General features: G+C 41.5%; 1 protein-coding gene across 10 annotated transcripts in view; it reads right to left on the bottom strand.

Moving 5' to 3' along the window:
* Positions 1 to 648: 648 nt before the first annotated feature.
* The window catches only part of LOC132870245 (protein PHTF2-like), a 116,945-nt gene continuing 101,281 nt past the window's right edge, over positions 649 to 16,312 (bottom strand). For 8 of the 10 annotated variants that reach the window (XM_060903893.1, XM_060903896.1, XM_060903895.1 and 5 more), the window contains 9 exons: positions 9,807 to 10,028; positions 5,189 to 5,317; positions 4,800 to 5,072; positions 4,527 to 4,658; positions 4,329 to 4,415; positions 3,867 to 4,022; positions 2,988 to 3,083; positions 2,590 to 2,715; positions 649 to 2,158 (listed from right to left, as the gene is read on the bottom strand). In XM_060903893.1, coding sequence (XP_060759876.1) covers positions 2,138 to 2,158; positions 2,590 to 2,715; positions 2,988 to 3,083; positions 3,867 to 4,022; positions 4,329 to 4,415; positions 4,527 to 4,658; positions 4,800 to 5,072; positions 5,189 to 5,317; positions 9,807 to 10,028 — 1,242 coding nt within the window. In that variant the 3' untranslated portion in view covers positions 649 to 2,137. Of the gene's footprint in view, positions 2,159 to 2,589; positions 2,716 to 2,987; positions 4,023 to 4,328; positions 4,416 to 4,526; positions 4,659 to 4,799; positions 5,073 to 5,188; positions 5,318 to 9,806; positions 10,029 to 16,312 lie in introns of those variants that run through there. The other 2 variants (XR_009651088.1, XM_060903900.1) reach the window with 2 other exon arrangements.

Raw genomic sequence — 16,312 nt, 5'->3', positions numbered from 1 at the left:
CTCCCCTTTGAAACATCAAACCGGGACTATTTTCCTTCATGTACATCTTCAGGTGGTATATTGCAACTGTGTAAAGTTTCATCAAAAGCCATCAAACCGTTTAGGAGGAGTTGCGCTTACAAGACACATGGACAGACAGACAGAATGATTCCTATATACCCCCCCCCCCCCCAAACTTTGTTGACAGGGAGTATAAAAAAAGGCTTGAAATATTTCGTTTTACATGTAATGAATATAAAATGTGAAATTTTACCTTTCTGAACTAAATTACAAAAAAAAAAACAAAACACCTAACTATTTGAGATGCACTAGTACTTTTACATCATCATTCCTTAACACTTTGTCCATCCTGGTGCTTGGTTAATGTTTACTGTTGTATAAACTGTTAAACCCCAGCAGCAGCACATTGACTGTCCTGTGAAACGTTGTGTCTCATCCTAATATTACAAGTGTGGCTTGTATTTCAATGTGAATGTGTGAAATATTAGCTGTTGCTAATCCTGTATAATTGGTGTGTGCTGTAGTTACAAACCTGTTGCTGGAGATTTGCAGCACAGTACAAAGCCCCATGACAATGTCTTAATAATTATTTCATTAAAAAGAGGTCAATCAAGGTTTGTTATGAGAAATAAAGACACACTAGTGACATGTGCATTCAACCAGAGTTTTAATGTGATAAAAGCAGTCCAAACACCACATATTCTCTATCTGTACCTAAATACTGTCAGACTAACTTATACACACTTTTTTATAAATATTTTCATATAAAAACATACAAACTGACCATCTTGCAAAAAAACATTGTGAAGACAAAAACTCTGGAAACTACATGCAATGTTTTCTGTATTTTTACCCCCCGTTTGATTAATTCTCCTTCATAGTGTTCACTGTAAAGACCACGCGTTTCCTCTGTGCACCGTTAATAACGACAAATCCAAACTACCTAACAGGAACAGCATAACACAGGAAAAAGGGATGAAGGAACTGGCGTCCACTGGCCTTCTGAAACAATTCTCTGATAAAATCAGGTTTAAAGAAGGAGCACAGATTTTTATCTCCAGCAGACAGAATAAAAGCACTTTGGTTGTCTGAACTGACTTTCCAATGCAGAAATATAAAAACAGAAATAAAGAGTCTTCAAGGCTTCACCTCTCTGACATGAGTAACAATTACTTTAAAGTGCAAATTCTGAGGCAATTCTAACTTAGACTAGGTGTGCGTGCATGCACGCACGTCCTTCCATACACCGTCTTTTAAACGTGGAGTAATGAACAGGACTTGATTGAGTAATTTAGTGACGTTCACAAACTGCTGAAATGTGATGTGAGTCACTTCATGGAACTCGATGACTAACATTTACACTGAACACATCACGTAGATTTTCTTAGGCAGTGCAACCCATCCTCTAAGGCCTAGTCCCAGCTCTAAGGCTCACAAAGATGGTGCTGAAATTGGAGACAGTGCACCACGTTAAAAACAAAAAATGATTAAAGGTCAAACAAAGCTGCGTAAACTGCTCAAGTACAAAGAACTGATCTGAAAAAGGCGAATCTTTCTTCACACATCAAAAGAACACATCATAAAAACAGCATGCAGCTGAACACGCTTACTGACTGAGAACTAAAACAAGCTCCAGCTCACACACAGGTTCCACTCAGCTTCGCCGTGTGTCCGTGACTTCAGCGCTTCAAATATCCTGCTCTCAGATTACACTCCAGACCTAGCGCAATGCTGAGCTGCTGCTGCTGCCACTGACCTGCTGAGCAAATCACAAACAGCTCCGGATCCGTGGCACGCTCATCATACACTCATCATACCCCTTACTATAAATTATTTTGTGTCACACATGCTTGCAAATACATATCCAGAATACACACACGCACTCTCTCTCTCTCACACACACACACAGTATAGTCCTAAGGAAGCATTGATACTGTAACATTGACATTCCAATAGCAGCTAAATGTCTGAGGACTCAGAAAATAAAAATAAAATTAAAATGTCCTGACCCAACTGAAGTACCAGAACTCTGAAATATCCGATGGAAAAAGAACTACAAGTTCCTCATTGTCCCCTATTAAGAGGAAGCAGCTCCATCCAGGTGTCTCTCTGTGTCTGGGGTTCAGTCAGCACCGTGTCATGACTTGATCTTCCACAGCTGTACACACAGATTCACCAAGAAAATTAGAGAATAAATAACCAACAATAAACACAAACACAGACAAAGTAGCTCAACAAAAATATATTACATTTTCTAAAATGTGTGAAATACATGAATCTTTCTTCTGCTGATACAAAACAAAACGTCTTCGAAAGCTGCATGTGTTTCTTTCCATATACGTGAGCTGAAGCCATGACTGGCTCGTATCACCAAGACAGAATGCAAAGTCGGGATTCGAACTCATTATCTCCTGATGAGATGGTGAACGTTTTCTGTTGCAGGAAAGCTGCTTTTCATATCAGGACGAAATCAAATTTATTTCATCACGTACTAATAACATCAGGCCTCAATTTGTGAGCATTTGCTTTTTTGTAGTTTGCTTGTAGAAGTTATTTTGGCGTTGTGAGCAGCGACGTGCCGACACTCACTTTCACGTTGAAGCCAAGCAGGTCACTGATGACCCCTGAGACTGCAGACAGGATCACCACCTGAGTGATGCTGTACAACAGAGGGTTCATGGTGAGACCATAGAGCCTGAAAGGAGTGTCCAATTCCTGATGGAGAGAGAGAGGATGGGGGTGAATACGTTCGTTCAATTTTGTTTTATTTTATTTGTATATTGCTTTTATCATACTGCCACAAAAAAGTAATCTAACATCAGCAGCAGTTTTTAGGTACACGTGTAATCTTCAGGGTGTCTGTGTGGAACCATCCACAACAACAGAAAGCCCAAGCGCTCATGAGTCAGCCCTGATTTTAGACACTGCTTTCCCAAAGTGGGAGACAGAAAGACAGACAGATAAAAAGTAGAAGAGATGAACAGCACCTTCAGCAGTTTGGTTGCCAGCTTAAGAACATTGTTGACGAGTGTCAGCTCTTCTTTCTTGTTTGGTTTCTTCTCCATTTTCAAGTACAGATTAATCTAATCAAGAGGAAGACAGCAGAATCACGTTACATACTGATTATAAAAATGCATGTAATGATATCGTATGACGATAAATCCTGTTACAAATTTAGGACGATTGGAATTGTTGAAATAAAAATTAATCATGATTATCATCAGGCTGCATAATCTCTTACTTTTTCCTCACTGTAATTGTGTTCTTTAGACAGCAGAGGGCACAATTACATACAATAGTGGGAATGCACATGACTTCACTGTAGGCGGAAATAACACAGCTTGTAATGTCATGAAAACACAAAAAACAGATCCAAAATGTGAAAAAGCTGTTGTGTGATTGACTACAAAGGGATTTAGCAAGAAATCGGTGCCCTCTTTTTACAGACTGCTAAATAAAAGACTGATAAAGAAAAGAGAAGCAAATAGAGGCAGGATAAATGTTCATTAAAGTTTATTAAAAAAAGGAATATATTTGTTATTAACTTTTTTCATTTGCAATAAAAGAAATATTTTAGTTAATAGGCTATTATATTTTACTCCAACCTTTACAAATGTGGGCAAATAATTATTGTTGGTTATTAAGAAAATGTTTTTTATTTAAAAAAGGAATAAATTTGATAAAGAATTAAAAAATACATTTATTTTTTTTCCTCATAAAATTTTCTTCATTTAATTTTTATTTCCCCTCAAAATCTCATGAAGTGTATCGAATTGTTCCATGCCTAATGTAAATAGCAAAAACTGGTACACACCTTTGATTTTTTTTTTTTGTGTGTGTGTGTGTGTGTGTGTGTGGTGATGCACCTGCTCAGTCAGTAAGATAGAGGTGTTGCTGTACTTCTTGCTGGTCTCAGAGCCCAGTGTGACAAAGCGCAGTAGGAAGAGCGAGAGAGAAAAGGACCAGATCACCAGCTCCCAGTTATAGTGGAACTCCAGAAATGTTTCGTGAACATGCAGCAACTGCAGATCAAAAAAAAAAAAAAAAAGCTGTGGAACCTATTAGATGTATTAGAAGATGAGCTTAGCACAAAAACAAGAATGACATCAGCCTCCAGCATGTAAAGTCTTGGTCCATTCCTTGTCAGTAGTTTAAACCCCTACAGGTAAGAATACCTGTCCCCGCTCTCTAGGTAAGCAGGAAGGCATTTCTCTCTCCTTTAACACAAATTAGCCTCTTCCCTGCTGAGGATGCTAGCTATTGTGTCACACAGGAACTAGCAGATGAACTGAACAGGAGTCATTTGCAGGAGAAATAATAAAGCAGACCTGAGCACAGCAGATGAAGACCACTGAGAGAGTGAGGAGGAAGGCAGATGAGACGATGACATCCACTGAACGCTGGGGACCACGTCTCTGCATAACACACACACACACACACACGGAGAAGGGATTACACAAGCAGAATGCAAATATTACTGTAAGTGTGAGAAGTACACACATCCTCATATATTTAAAGGAAAATACCTTTAAGTAGGAGCGCAAGGAAAGCCACATCTTAATGTTCTGCACTTTTTTCAGGCGAAAATGAGGCACCTCAGACTTCCTGGCTCTGCGTGCTGAGGTGAGGTGACCAAACAGCTTTGCAAAGAGCAGTCTCTTTGAGAACAGAGAAGATACACCCGATTTCAAACAGCCCTCAGCCTCAGTTTGTACCCAAGTGTATAGTCTCACACTTAGTGCTCAGAAATGATGCTATGGAGAATGACATAAGGCTGTGCTGAATAAACCATCTCGTACCTGCTTGTACGTCCTTTCAGCCACGCTCAGCAGAAAGAAGAAGAGCCAGATGAGGCACACGCGCACTACAAAGCTGACGGACACCATCACAATTACCATGATATCAGATGAAGACCCAAAGGCAATGGAGATCATCTCACTGGCCAAGAGGGAGGACAGCTGCTCGAGGTCTTTGTTTTGGAAAAGTCTGTATGCAAAGGGTGTGAGTCCCAGAGTCACAGCCACAAAGTTTCCAAAAATCTGGTAGCCGATGCCAGGAGTGTATAAATTTACCTTAACACCAGGGACACAAGCACTCAATAATCAGATAGGTTTGTATTTTCATTTATCAATCACAAGAAGCTGTTAAGGTGAGCGACCGATGAATGTTCCTTCAAAATCCCACTCACCCTGTTCATGATCATGCCGCTGATTTCCAGCACAGACATATCTGCCTTTTTACACTCATTTCCTTCCCATACAATGGCACTCACACGCTCCAGCCCTGGGTTCGAGCTGTGCAACCATGGAGCATGGCCCTAGACATACACAAAAAGAAATGAAGACAACAGTCAGTCAGACTGATGGGCTTTGCCTACTTTTTCACCTAATCATATTTCGGAAATTCATCTATCATCAGAGCAGCTTCATATCTCTCTCTCTCTCTCTCTCTCTCACACACACACCTAACATACATAAATGCGCACTCCATCAGGCAGTACAGTACACACTGCCTCAGTACTGTATAATACACTGTTCTGCGTTCTTACTATGTTAACAGTGAATGTAAAGTCCTCAGAAATAGAGTGCTAATAAACAGATTAACAACAACTGCACGAGACAAAATAATTTTTTTTTCCAATAATGTCTTTCTCTGACAACTCACCTTGAGGCCTCACAGTAAAGAAACTAATGTATAAACCTAAATCACTCATTCAGTATTTAATAGATTGCATGATCTAAAGTAACTAATGTGCAGTGGCTTGGTAGTAATATTTTGCCTGAATTCAACACTGAATAGTTTTAATCTGTCTGGGTTTCAGAAATAGATTATGTTTACTATCACTGCATTAACCTAAATAAGTGGATTACAACAGTAGATAAAAAATAAGGCAAAAGATGTTTGATGATTTTTTTTGTTGTTGCTCTCAGCTACACCATTTTCTTAACTAGAACCTGATTTTAGGCTTAATTTATTTTCTCCCTGCAGTCATCACCATCTATACCGGGAGTTCTGTAAATCTGCTTTGTGACACTGTCTATTGATAAAACTGCTATTTTAGTAAAATTACACTGAATTGAAGAAGACTGAGGTTCCTAAAATGGTTGGAAGAAAACACCACAGCTCACAGAAGGAGAGGAGCTAGCAATGACTGTGTGAGACCAGTGTGTATTCTTTATCTGATGGCATTACCAGTGTCATCAACCTCCCTGGACATGGGTACCTACATAAAGGACTGAACTGAAGGAATGTTGAGTTTAGGCTCTTGCTTGTAGAATAACTGAACACCATCTAATTATGCAAAATGTAAACACCATTAGGGACAGGGAAATCATGGCGTAGGTGCAGAGAAACTATGGCATAGCTGAAACCATGGCACAGGCGCAAGAGGAAACCGTAGTGTAGGCGCAAGGGGAAACCGCAGTGCCGGCGCAAGGGGAAACCGCAGTGCCGGCGCAAGGGGAAACCATGGCAAAGGTGCAGGGGAAACCATAGAGTAGGCACAAGGGGAACCGCAGGGTAGGCGCAAGGGGAAACCGTAGTGCTGGCGCAGAGGAAACCATGGCAAAGGTGCAGGGGAAACCAGAGAGTAGGCGCAAGGGGAAACCGCAGTGTAGGCGCAAGGGGAAACCGCAGTGTAGGCGCAAGGGGAAACCGCAGTGTAGGCGCAAGGGGAAACCGCAGCAAAGGCACAGAGGAAACTGTAGAGTAGGCATAGGGGAAACCAAGGCAAAGGTGCAGGGGAAACCATACAGTAGGCACAAGGGGAACCGCAGGGTAGGCGCAAGGGGAAACCGCAGTGCTGGCGCAGAGGAAACCATGGCAAAGGTGCAGGGGAAACCATAGAGTAGGTGCAAGGGGAAACCGCAGTGTAGGCGCAAGGGGAAACCGCAGCAAAGGCACAGAGGAAACTGTAGAGTAGGCATAGGGGAAACCAAGGCAAAGGTGCAGGGGAAACCATAGAGTAGGCACAAGGGGAACCGCAGGGTAGGCGCAAGGGGAAACCGCAGTGCTGGCGCAGAGGAAACCATGGCAAAGGTGCAGGGGAAACCATAGAGTAGGTGCAAGGGGAAACCGCAGTGTAGGCGCAAGGGGAAACCGCAGCAAAGGCACAGAGGAAACTGTAGAGTAGGCATAGGGGAAACCATGGCAAAGGCGCAGGGGAAACTGTAGAGTAGGTGCAAGGGAAAACCATAGTGCAGGCACAGGGGGAAAACCACCGCAGAGACACAAGGGAAACCATAGCAGGGGCGCAAGAGAAACCATGGCACAGGTGCAGGGGAAATTGCAGTGTAGTCGCAGGGAAAATCACGGCAAAGGTGCAGGGGAAACCGCAGAGTAAGTGCAGGGGAAATCGTAGCGTAGGCACAAGGGGAAACCGTAGTGTTGGCACAAGGGGAAACCACAGCGCAGGTGCAGGCGAAACTGTAGAGTAGGTGCAGGGGAAACTGTAGAGTAGGCGCAGGGGATATCATGGCAGAGGTGCAAGGGGAAACCGCAGAGTAGGCACAGAGGAAATCACGGCAAAGGTGCAGGGGAAACCGTAGAGTAGGCACAAGGGGAAACCGTAGAGTAGGCGCAGGGGGCAACCACAGCGTTGGCGGTGTTTCTCCACACACAAACTTTACTTGGGTGGGCTACCTACATATACAGTGGGGCAAAAAAGCATTTAGTCAGCCACCAATTGTACAAGTTCTCCCACTTAAAAAGATGAGAGAGGCCTGTAATTTTCATCATAGGTACACTTCAACTATGAGAGACAGAATGGGGGGAAAGAATCCAGGAAATCACATTGTAGGATTTAATTAATTGGCAAATTCCTCAGTAAAATAAGTATTTGGTCACCTACAAACAAGCAAGATTTCTGGCTCTCACAGACCTCTAACAACTTCTTTAAGAGGCTCCTCTGTCCTCCACTCGTTACCTGTATTAATGGCACCTGTTTGAACTCGTTATCAGTATAATAGACACCTGTCCACAACCTCAAACAGTCACACTCCAAACTCCACTATGGCCAAGACCAAAGAGCTGTCAAAGGACACCAGAAACAAAATTGTAGATCTGCACCAGGCTGGGAAGACTGAATCTGCAATAGGTAAGCAGCTTGGTGTGAAGAAATCAACTGTGTGAGCAATTATTAGAAAATGGAAGACATACAAGACCACTGATAATCTCCCTCGATCTGGGGCTCCACGCAAGATCTCACCCCGTGGGGTCAAAATGATCACAAGAACGGTGAGCAAAAATCCCAGAACCACACGGGGGGACCTAGTGAATGACCTGCAGAGAGCTGGGACCAAAGTAACAAAGGCTACCATCAGTAACACACTACGCCGCCAGGGACTCAAATCCTGCAGTGCCCCCTGCTTAAGCAGTACATGTCCAGGCCCGTCTGAAGTTTGCTAAAGAGCATTTGGATGATCCAGAAGAGGACTGGGAGAATGTCATATGGTCAGATGAAACCAAAATAGAACTTTTTGGTAAAAACTCAACTTGTCGTGTTTGGAGGAGAAAGAATGCTGAGTTGCATCCAAAGAACACCATACCTACTGTGAAGCATGGGGGTGGAAACATCATGCTTTGGGGCTATTTTTCTGCAAAGGGACCAGGACGACTGATCCGTATAAAGGAAAGAATGAATGGGGCCATGTATCATGAGATTTTGAGTGAAAACCTCCTTCCATCAGCAGGGGCATTGAAGATGAAACGTGGCTGGGTCTTTTAGCATGACAATGATCCCAAACACACCGCCCAGGCAACGAAGGAGTGGCTTCGTAAGAAGCATTTCAAGGTCCTGGAGTGGCCTAGCCAGTCTCCAGATCTCAACCCCATTGAAAATCTTTGGAGGGAGTTGAAAGTCCATGTTGCCCAGCGACAGCCCCAAAACATCACTGCTCTAGAGGAGACCTGCATGGAGGAATGGGCCAAAATACCAGCAACAGCATGTGAAAACCTTGTGAAGACTTACAGAAAACGTTTGACCTCTATCATTGCCAACAAAGGGTATATAACAAAGTATTGAGATGAACTTTTGTTATTGACCAAAGACTTATTTTCCACCATAATTTGCAAATAAATTCTTTAAAAATCAGACAATGTGATTTTCTGGATTTTTTTTTCTCATTTTGTCTCTCATAGTTGAGGTATACCTATGATGAAAATTACAGGCCTCTCTCATCTTTTTAAGTGGGAGAACTTGCACAATTGGTGACTGACTAAATACTTTTTTGCCCCACTGTATTAACAGCTGCCAAAGTATATTTGGTGACCTATTTTAATAAATAAGCATAAACAAGAAGAATGTTCTGTGAGCGTTTGATAAATAATAATGAACAATGTACTGTATCACTAAAAGGAACTCTTTTGTGCTGGAATGACTGGCCAAACACCCGACCACATGAACATATAGCTTTCACACTGTAGATAACCTTAATCGTATACACATTACATCTTATTGGTCAACGTTGCCATGACCACATGGACTGCCTTGATCTCAAACTTTGTAATAGTGTTTTTTTTTTGTCCCCTCGCAGGCTTGCATAAATGAGGATTGTGAGGCTGTCAATGTGCGTACTTGAACAAGTTCAAAATTCAAGTCATTCCAGTGCACCCTAAAATAGAAAACCAAAGGCAAATAGAAGCCAAAAGGTGTCATGGGGCCTACTGGTTATTCTAGAAACTTTTATGTTAACTACTTTATTAGTATTAATACTTAGCTCCATGTTTAGTTGTGGCTGTGTGTGTGTTAGTTAAAGCTTGTGCGTTCATTTACAGCAAGTCATGATAGAAAGCCCTTGGGGCAGCACCTGCAGGAAGGGGTCATCTCGGTATTCTTTTTTGGAGGCGGGGCAAACAGCAGACCCCTCCCCCTCAGTCTCACTGGTGCAGGAGGAACGGCACTCTGCACAGTGAAGGAAGTCCTCCCACAACAAATCCTCTGTCTCCGACTCGTGCCGAGTGCTCTCTGAGTCCTGAGTGCGCAGGCTGGAACAGCGTGAGCTACAGCTCGTGCCTGACTTGGGCATCTCCTGGAGAAAAAAAAAAAGTTTTTGAAAACATTCATGTCATCAATTCCTGGCTCCTGATAAGTACCATTTTTGTATCCACATTTAAAATATTTGTTAGCATGAAAAACATGTCGGCAAAAATAGTTTTGGGCAAATTCCCTAAAAATGTTTAACTTGCATTCCACACAGGCATTATCTCAGGACACCTATATTATATAGAAAGATCCGATCTGAGCTTGTGATACATCAAGAGAAGAGAAGGCCAAATCAGATTACTAGTGTAGAAAGTGTATTGGCCAAATATTCCCAGATTAAATACAAGTTTGATTAGCTTCAGTGTGTTCTGGTTGATCTGGGTGTTTACAGGGACTCGACTTGACATAATCAAGGACTTTGACATCAATGACTTGTGACTTCACCTGAGCTTCATACATTTGACTTGGAAAGATTTGAAACATTCTCAGAAACCCTCCATCCATCCATCCATCCATCCATCCATCATCTGTAACCACTTAACCTGTTCTACAGGGTCGCAGGCAAGCTGGAGCCTATCCCAGCTGACTATGGGCGAGAGGCGGGGTACACCCAGGACAAGTCACCAGGTCATCACAGGGCCGACACAGAGACAAACAACCATTCACACTCACATTCACACCTACGGTCAATTTAGAGCCACCAATTAACCTAACCTGCATGTCTTTGGACTGTGGGGGAAACCAGAGCCCCCGGAGGAAACCCACGCAGACATGGGGAGAGCACACAAACTCCACACAGAAAGGCCCCCTTCGGCCGCTGGGCTCAAACCCAGGACCTTCTTGCTGTGAGGCGACAGTGCTAACCACTACACCACCATGCCACGCCATTCTCAGAAACCGAAGATGAAAATTTATACATTTAAAAGTATGCAGTGAATCAACTACTCCTCCCCATCAATCAATCAATCAATCAATCAATCAATCAATATTTCAAAGTTCATCCAGTCAGACAGCTAGTCCATGACACAGTGACAGAGCTGACCGACTGCTCATTCACTGATGACAGACACACTTTTGTGGTAGCCATGCTCCCAACAAAAGGGGCAACAACATGTAGAACCTGTGGTTTGGGAATATCAGATGCAGAAGAAACAACTTCAAATCTCAAGGGCATTTGAAGTTACACAAAGAATGGTAAGTTGAGGCTGATTTACAATATGTTAGTTATGTTTAAGTAGTATTTAACGCAGGCCATATCTGAATTCTCAGTATGTACTAATGACTTAAGTACCGACGACCCAACTGTTACTGTAGTACGTTCTACGAGTATGTGAGCGAGTAGTAAGGACACAATTCAGATGAACTCCGCCGCCATTTTACCCATCCTCTGACCCAGATGTTCATGTATACCCACATATGCCATAAAAATTTTAAAAATGTATTTCTGCAGCTGTAGAAATGTTTAAACTGTTCCTGATTTGGTCTACATTTGTACACCACCAGAAATAACACCTGGATGCTGCAACAACTCTTTGGTCTACCATCTTTCTATTTTCCCTGGGGGAATTCTGCTTCTTCAGTTATTCAGAGGCTCCAGCTGAATTGTGGGATAGCATAGTGTGGTACATTTGCATCTTATGGCTCTAGTAGCTCATCCTTGACCACTGGACTACTATTAAATGCCAACGAAACTATGCGCATCTGGATACAGCCTCAGTTGTACAATGTTTTAGGGTTTAGTTAACATTAACTCATAGCTAGCTGGCTAGGAGGTGAAGTATCCAACCTCTGATTTTAAATAAGTGAGATTTCGATTGTGCAATATCATGTGATTTTTGAACCCAGCACTGATCCATAATTAGGCAGATGGTTGCCACAATATGTTTTTTTCCCCACAGTATCTTTATTTATTTTCAAACAGTTTAACACACTTAGAAAACCAGAACATAATACCCCACATCAACACTGTGAAACATGCCTGTCTCCCCCCCCACACACACACACACCCATCTATGGACAAAAAAGATTAAACAAAGTGCGAACAATCCCCAAATGAATAAAGTAAATAACAGAAGAAAAAATAATGATCATATAATTTTAAAAAATAAACAAATAAATACATTTAAAAAAACACATACATAAATACACTACACCTGTTGGTTGGGGACAACGTTAGGTTGTCTTTATATCGGATCATTTTACACCAAACAATACACATCTTGTCCAGGTGAACTGCAGAGAGCTACTTATAGATCATCCCCAGGTGCTTTCATTATATGATACAAGTCTTTATTTTCTAGAAAATTCATGAAGGGGCCCCAGATGTCATTAAAAATTGCCCACTTACCCTTGATTGCATATGTAATCTTTTCTAAGGGCAGAGTGGTTGTTAATTCTGAAATCCATTTGCCTATCCACTTCTTTCCAAGTCAGTGCAACGACTCTTTTGGCCAACATCAGGCCTATTTCTAAAAATAGTTGTTGTTTCCTTCTTATGTTGCTGTTAGCTGGGTAGATTCCTAATAAGAAAAGTTTGGGCTCTAAAGGTATTTTTATGCCTAATATATCCTCAGTGCATTGTCTTACTTCTTCCCAGAATTTTTTAATTTGAGAACATTGCCACAAACAGTGAAAAAGTGTGCCCTTTTCCTTTGATTTGATTTATTAGCTTTGCCATAGCAAGATAAATGTACATACATTATGGCTGGGAAACCACTACAGCTTGCGCCAATTACAGTGGCCCCATTGTACCGACTGTGGGGGAAAACGGAGCACCTGGAGGAAACCCACGTAGACATGGGGAGAACATGCAAACTCCGCACAGAAAGGCCCCTGTCGGCCGCAAGGTTCGAACCTGGAACCTTCTTGCTGTGAGGCGACAGTGATAACCACTACACCACCGTGCCGCCCCGCAAATATCTGGTATAGCACTGTTGAATTTATTAAGTTTATCTGGAGTCATATATGTATGCATTAACCAATTGTACTGCAGAAGCTTAAGGCATGTGTTCACTGTTAGTGATTGTGCTTTGGCGCAGGCCCTCTCCCACTCCTCAGTGGTGATGTTCTCCTGTAAGTCCTCTCTCCATTCCTTGAACCTATTTACTGATGTTTCTGGGGACTCATCAACCAGTTGATTATATATTTTGGAGATTAAGCCCCTCCCCTGGCAATCCTTCATCATCATTTCTTCAATTATCGACAAGACAGGAATAGACAATGACTGGTTTTGTTTTGTTCTGATGAAATCTCTCAGTTGTAGATATTTAAAGAACTGGTTGCGGGGTATGTCATATTTGGCAACAATTTCATCAAATGACATCAGATATTTGATGGGGCATCTATTATTCCATAAAAACCTGATGATAAGTGTCTTTAGACGAGGGAATAAATTGCTTGGTGGTGACAGCGGTAAGTTTTGAAAGAAATACAACAACTTAGGAAGTATATTCATCTGAGAGTATTTATCTTCCCCATTAATGACACTGATAAAGATACCCATCTGTCCAAAGAGTCTGATATCTCTTGCAAAACTGGTCTATAATTAGTTTCTATAATATTATTGAGCGTTGGTACAATTTGAATGCCAAAATAAGTGAAGCAGCTGACAATTTGAAATTGTGCAGCTACTTCAGGTGGATTTTCCCTTTCTTCTTGGCTTAATAGCATAATTGCTGTTTTAGATTTGTTAATCTTATAACCTGAGATCTTACCAAATACCCTAATCAAGTCTAGCAAGGCAGGGATAGATTTAGTGATATTTTTGAGAAAAATAATTACATCATCCGCATATAAAGCCAGACGGTGTTCCCTCTGTCCTATGATTATTCCAGAAATATTATTGTGTGACCTTACTGCAATTGCCAGTGGTTCAACGGCCATAACGAACAGCAGTGGGGACAGAGGGTCCCCCGTCTACACCCTCGATTTATTTTGATAGTTTGAGATACTATTATGAGTCAAAATTTCTGCAAGTGGTTCCTTATAAAATAATTTTATCCAATTACAAAAATTCTCTCCCAAGCCAAAGCGTGCCAGAATCTCATACAGATAGGACCATTCAACTCTGTCAAAGGCCTTTTCAGTGTCCAGTGACAGTAGGGCAGTATCTGTTGTCCCCTTTTGATTATAAAGGATATTCAAAAGCCTTCTAACGTTGTGGAAGCCTTGTCTGCCGCGGATGAAACCATTCTGATCTCTCCCAATTATCTTTGGCAATGTTTCTTCAATCCTTCTGGCTAAAAGCTTACTCAGTATTTTTATGCCTCCGCCACAGTAAGGTGCAGGAGACATTATGTTTTCGGGTTGTCCGTCTATCCGTGCATCTGTGCGTCCATCCCGAAACCTTGTGAACGCGATATCTCAAAGGCAAATCAAAGGAATTTCACCAAACTTTCACCATTTGTGCTAGGTGCAGGAGGCATAATGTTTTCGGGTTGTCCGTCTGTCCATGCTTCCATCCGTGCGTGCGTCCGTCCCGCAACCTTGTGAACGCGATATCTCAAAGGCTAATGAAAAGAATTTCACCATTTGTGCGCTTTGGGACAAACATGAACTGATTAGATTTTGAGATCAAAAGGTCTAAGGTCAAGGTCACTGTGAGGTCAAATGTCTGTCCGAAAACCTTGTGAACACAATATCTCCAAAGCAGATGAAAGGAATTTCACCAAACTTTCACCATTTGTGCATTTGGGGACAAAGATAAACTGATTAGATTTTGAGATCAAAAGGTCTAAGGTCAAGGTCACTGCAAGGTCAAATGTCTGTCCGAGAACCTTGTGAACACAATATCTCCAAGGCAAATCAAAGGAATTTCATCAAACTTTCACCATTTGTGCATTTGAGGACAAAGATAAACTGATTTAGATTTTGAGATCAAAAGGTCTAAGGTCAGGGTCACTGAGGTCAAATGTCTGTCCGAGAACCTTGTGAACACAATATCTCCAAGGCTAATACAAGTAATTTCACCAGGTCAAGATTACTGTGAGGTCAAATATCCATCCCCAAATCACAACTTAATAAGGTGGAGGCATCCCCATCGACACCGTTGGCATCGAGTTCTATCTAGTTTCAATCTGCATTTAGAAGACTGATTGGCCTCAAGTTTTCACATTTATTATTTGGTTTACCTGGCTTTAGCAGAAGGGCGATCAATGCTCCTCTTAAAGACAATGGCAAGATACCGTTTTGAAAAGACTCCATAAACATTTCTAACAGCGGAGTCAGCGATTTGTTTTTAAATTTCTTATAAATTTCAACTGGAAGGCCGTCAGGCCCCGGTGTTTTCCCTGTTTTAATGCTATCAATTGCTGCAGATAACTCTTCTACTGTAATATCTCTCACTAAATTAGCCCCAAGAGCTTCTGGTATACTGGGTATATTTATTCTATCTAGAAAGCTCCAAAGTGTCATGATTTATTTCTGAACTATAGAGTCCTTCATAAAATTTCCTGAAAGTCTCATTTATTTCTGTTGGGTCTACTCCTTGGTCATTCTGCAATGAGGTGATAGAGCTTTCACTCTAATTGCTTGAAGCGCTATGCCAACACTTTCCCAGGTTTTTCTCCCTGATCATAGAATGTTTAAGTCGCAGCAGACTGGCCATCAGTTTTAATGCTGATAGTTCATTATATTGTGCTCTAAGCAACAATAGACTTTGATGGGATTCTGGGGCCCTTGTTTGGTAATACTCATTTTTGCCTCTAAATTTTTTGAATTTTGAAATGTCTGTTTTGCTTTAGAACTAGTAATGTTGATTATTTGGCCCCTGATAAAGGCCTTAAATGCTTCCTGTCTTATACTCGCTAGTAGTTTCTGTTGTATTCATTTCAAAATAGAGATCGATTTGTTCATCCAGGAAGGCAATGAAGATGGGATCAGCCAACCATTTTTGTTTGCAACGCCAAGTCTTAGCATCTGTCACCAATTTCGAATCACAATATACTAATGAATTTGGCGCATGGTCTGAAATTAGGATGGCATCATAAGTGTATTCCTTGATTCTATACCTTAGTTCTGCTAATACCAGAAAGAAGTCAATTCTTGAATAGGACTTGTGTACACCAGAGTAACATGAAAACTTTAAATCATCAGGATTTTCTTCCCTCCAGATATCAATTAAATTCAATTATTTCATGAAGTGATGTACAGTGGTGCTTGAAAGTTTGTGAACCCTTTAGAATTTTCCATATTTCTGCATAAATATGACCTAAAACATCATCAGATTTTCACACAAGTCCTAAAAGTAGATAAAGAGAACGCAGTTAAACAAATGAGACAAAAATACTGTACTTGCTCATTTATTTATTGAGGAAAATGATCCAATATTAC

Source organism: Neoarius graeffei, chromosome 21 (genome assembly GCF_027579695.1).
Source record: "Neoarius graeffei isolate fNeoGra1 chromosome 21, fNeoGra1.pri, whole genome shotgun sequence".
Taxonomy (NCBI): domain Eukaryota; kingdom Metazoa; phylum Chordata; class Actinopteri; order Siluriformes; family Ariidae; genus Neoarius; species Neoarius graeffei.
This window is presented reverse-complemented; position numbering and strand designations above follow the sequence as displayed.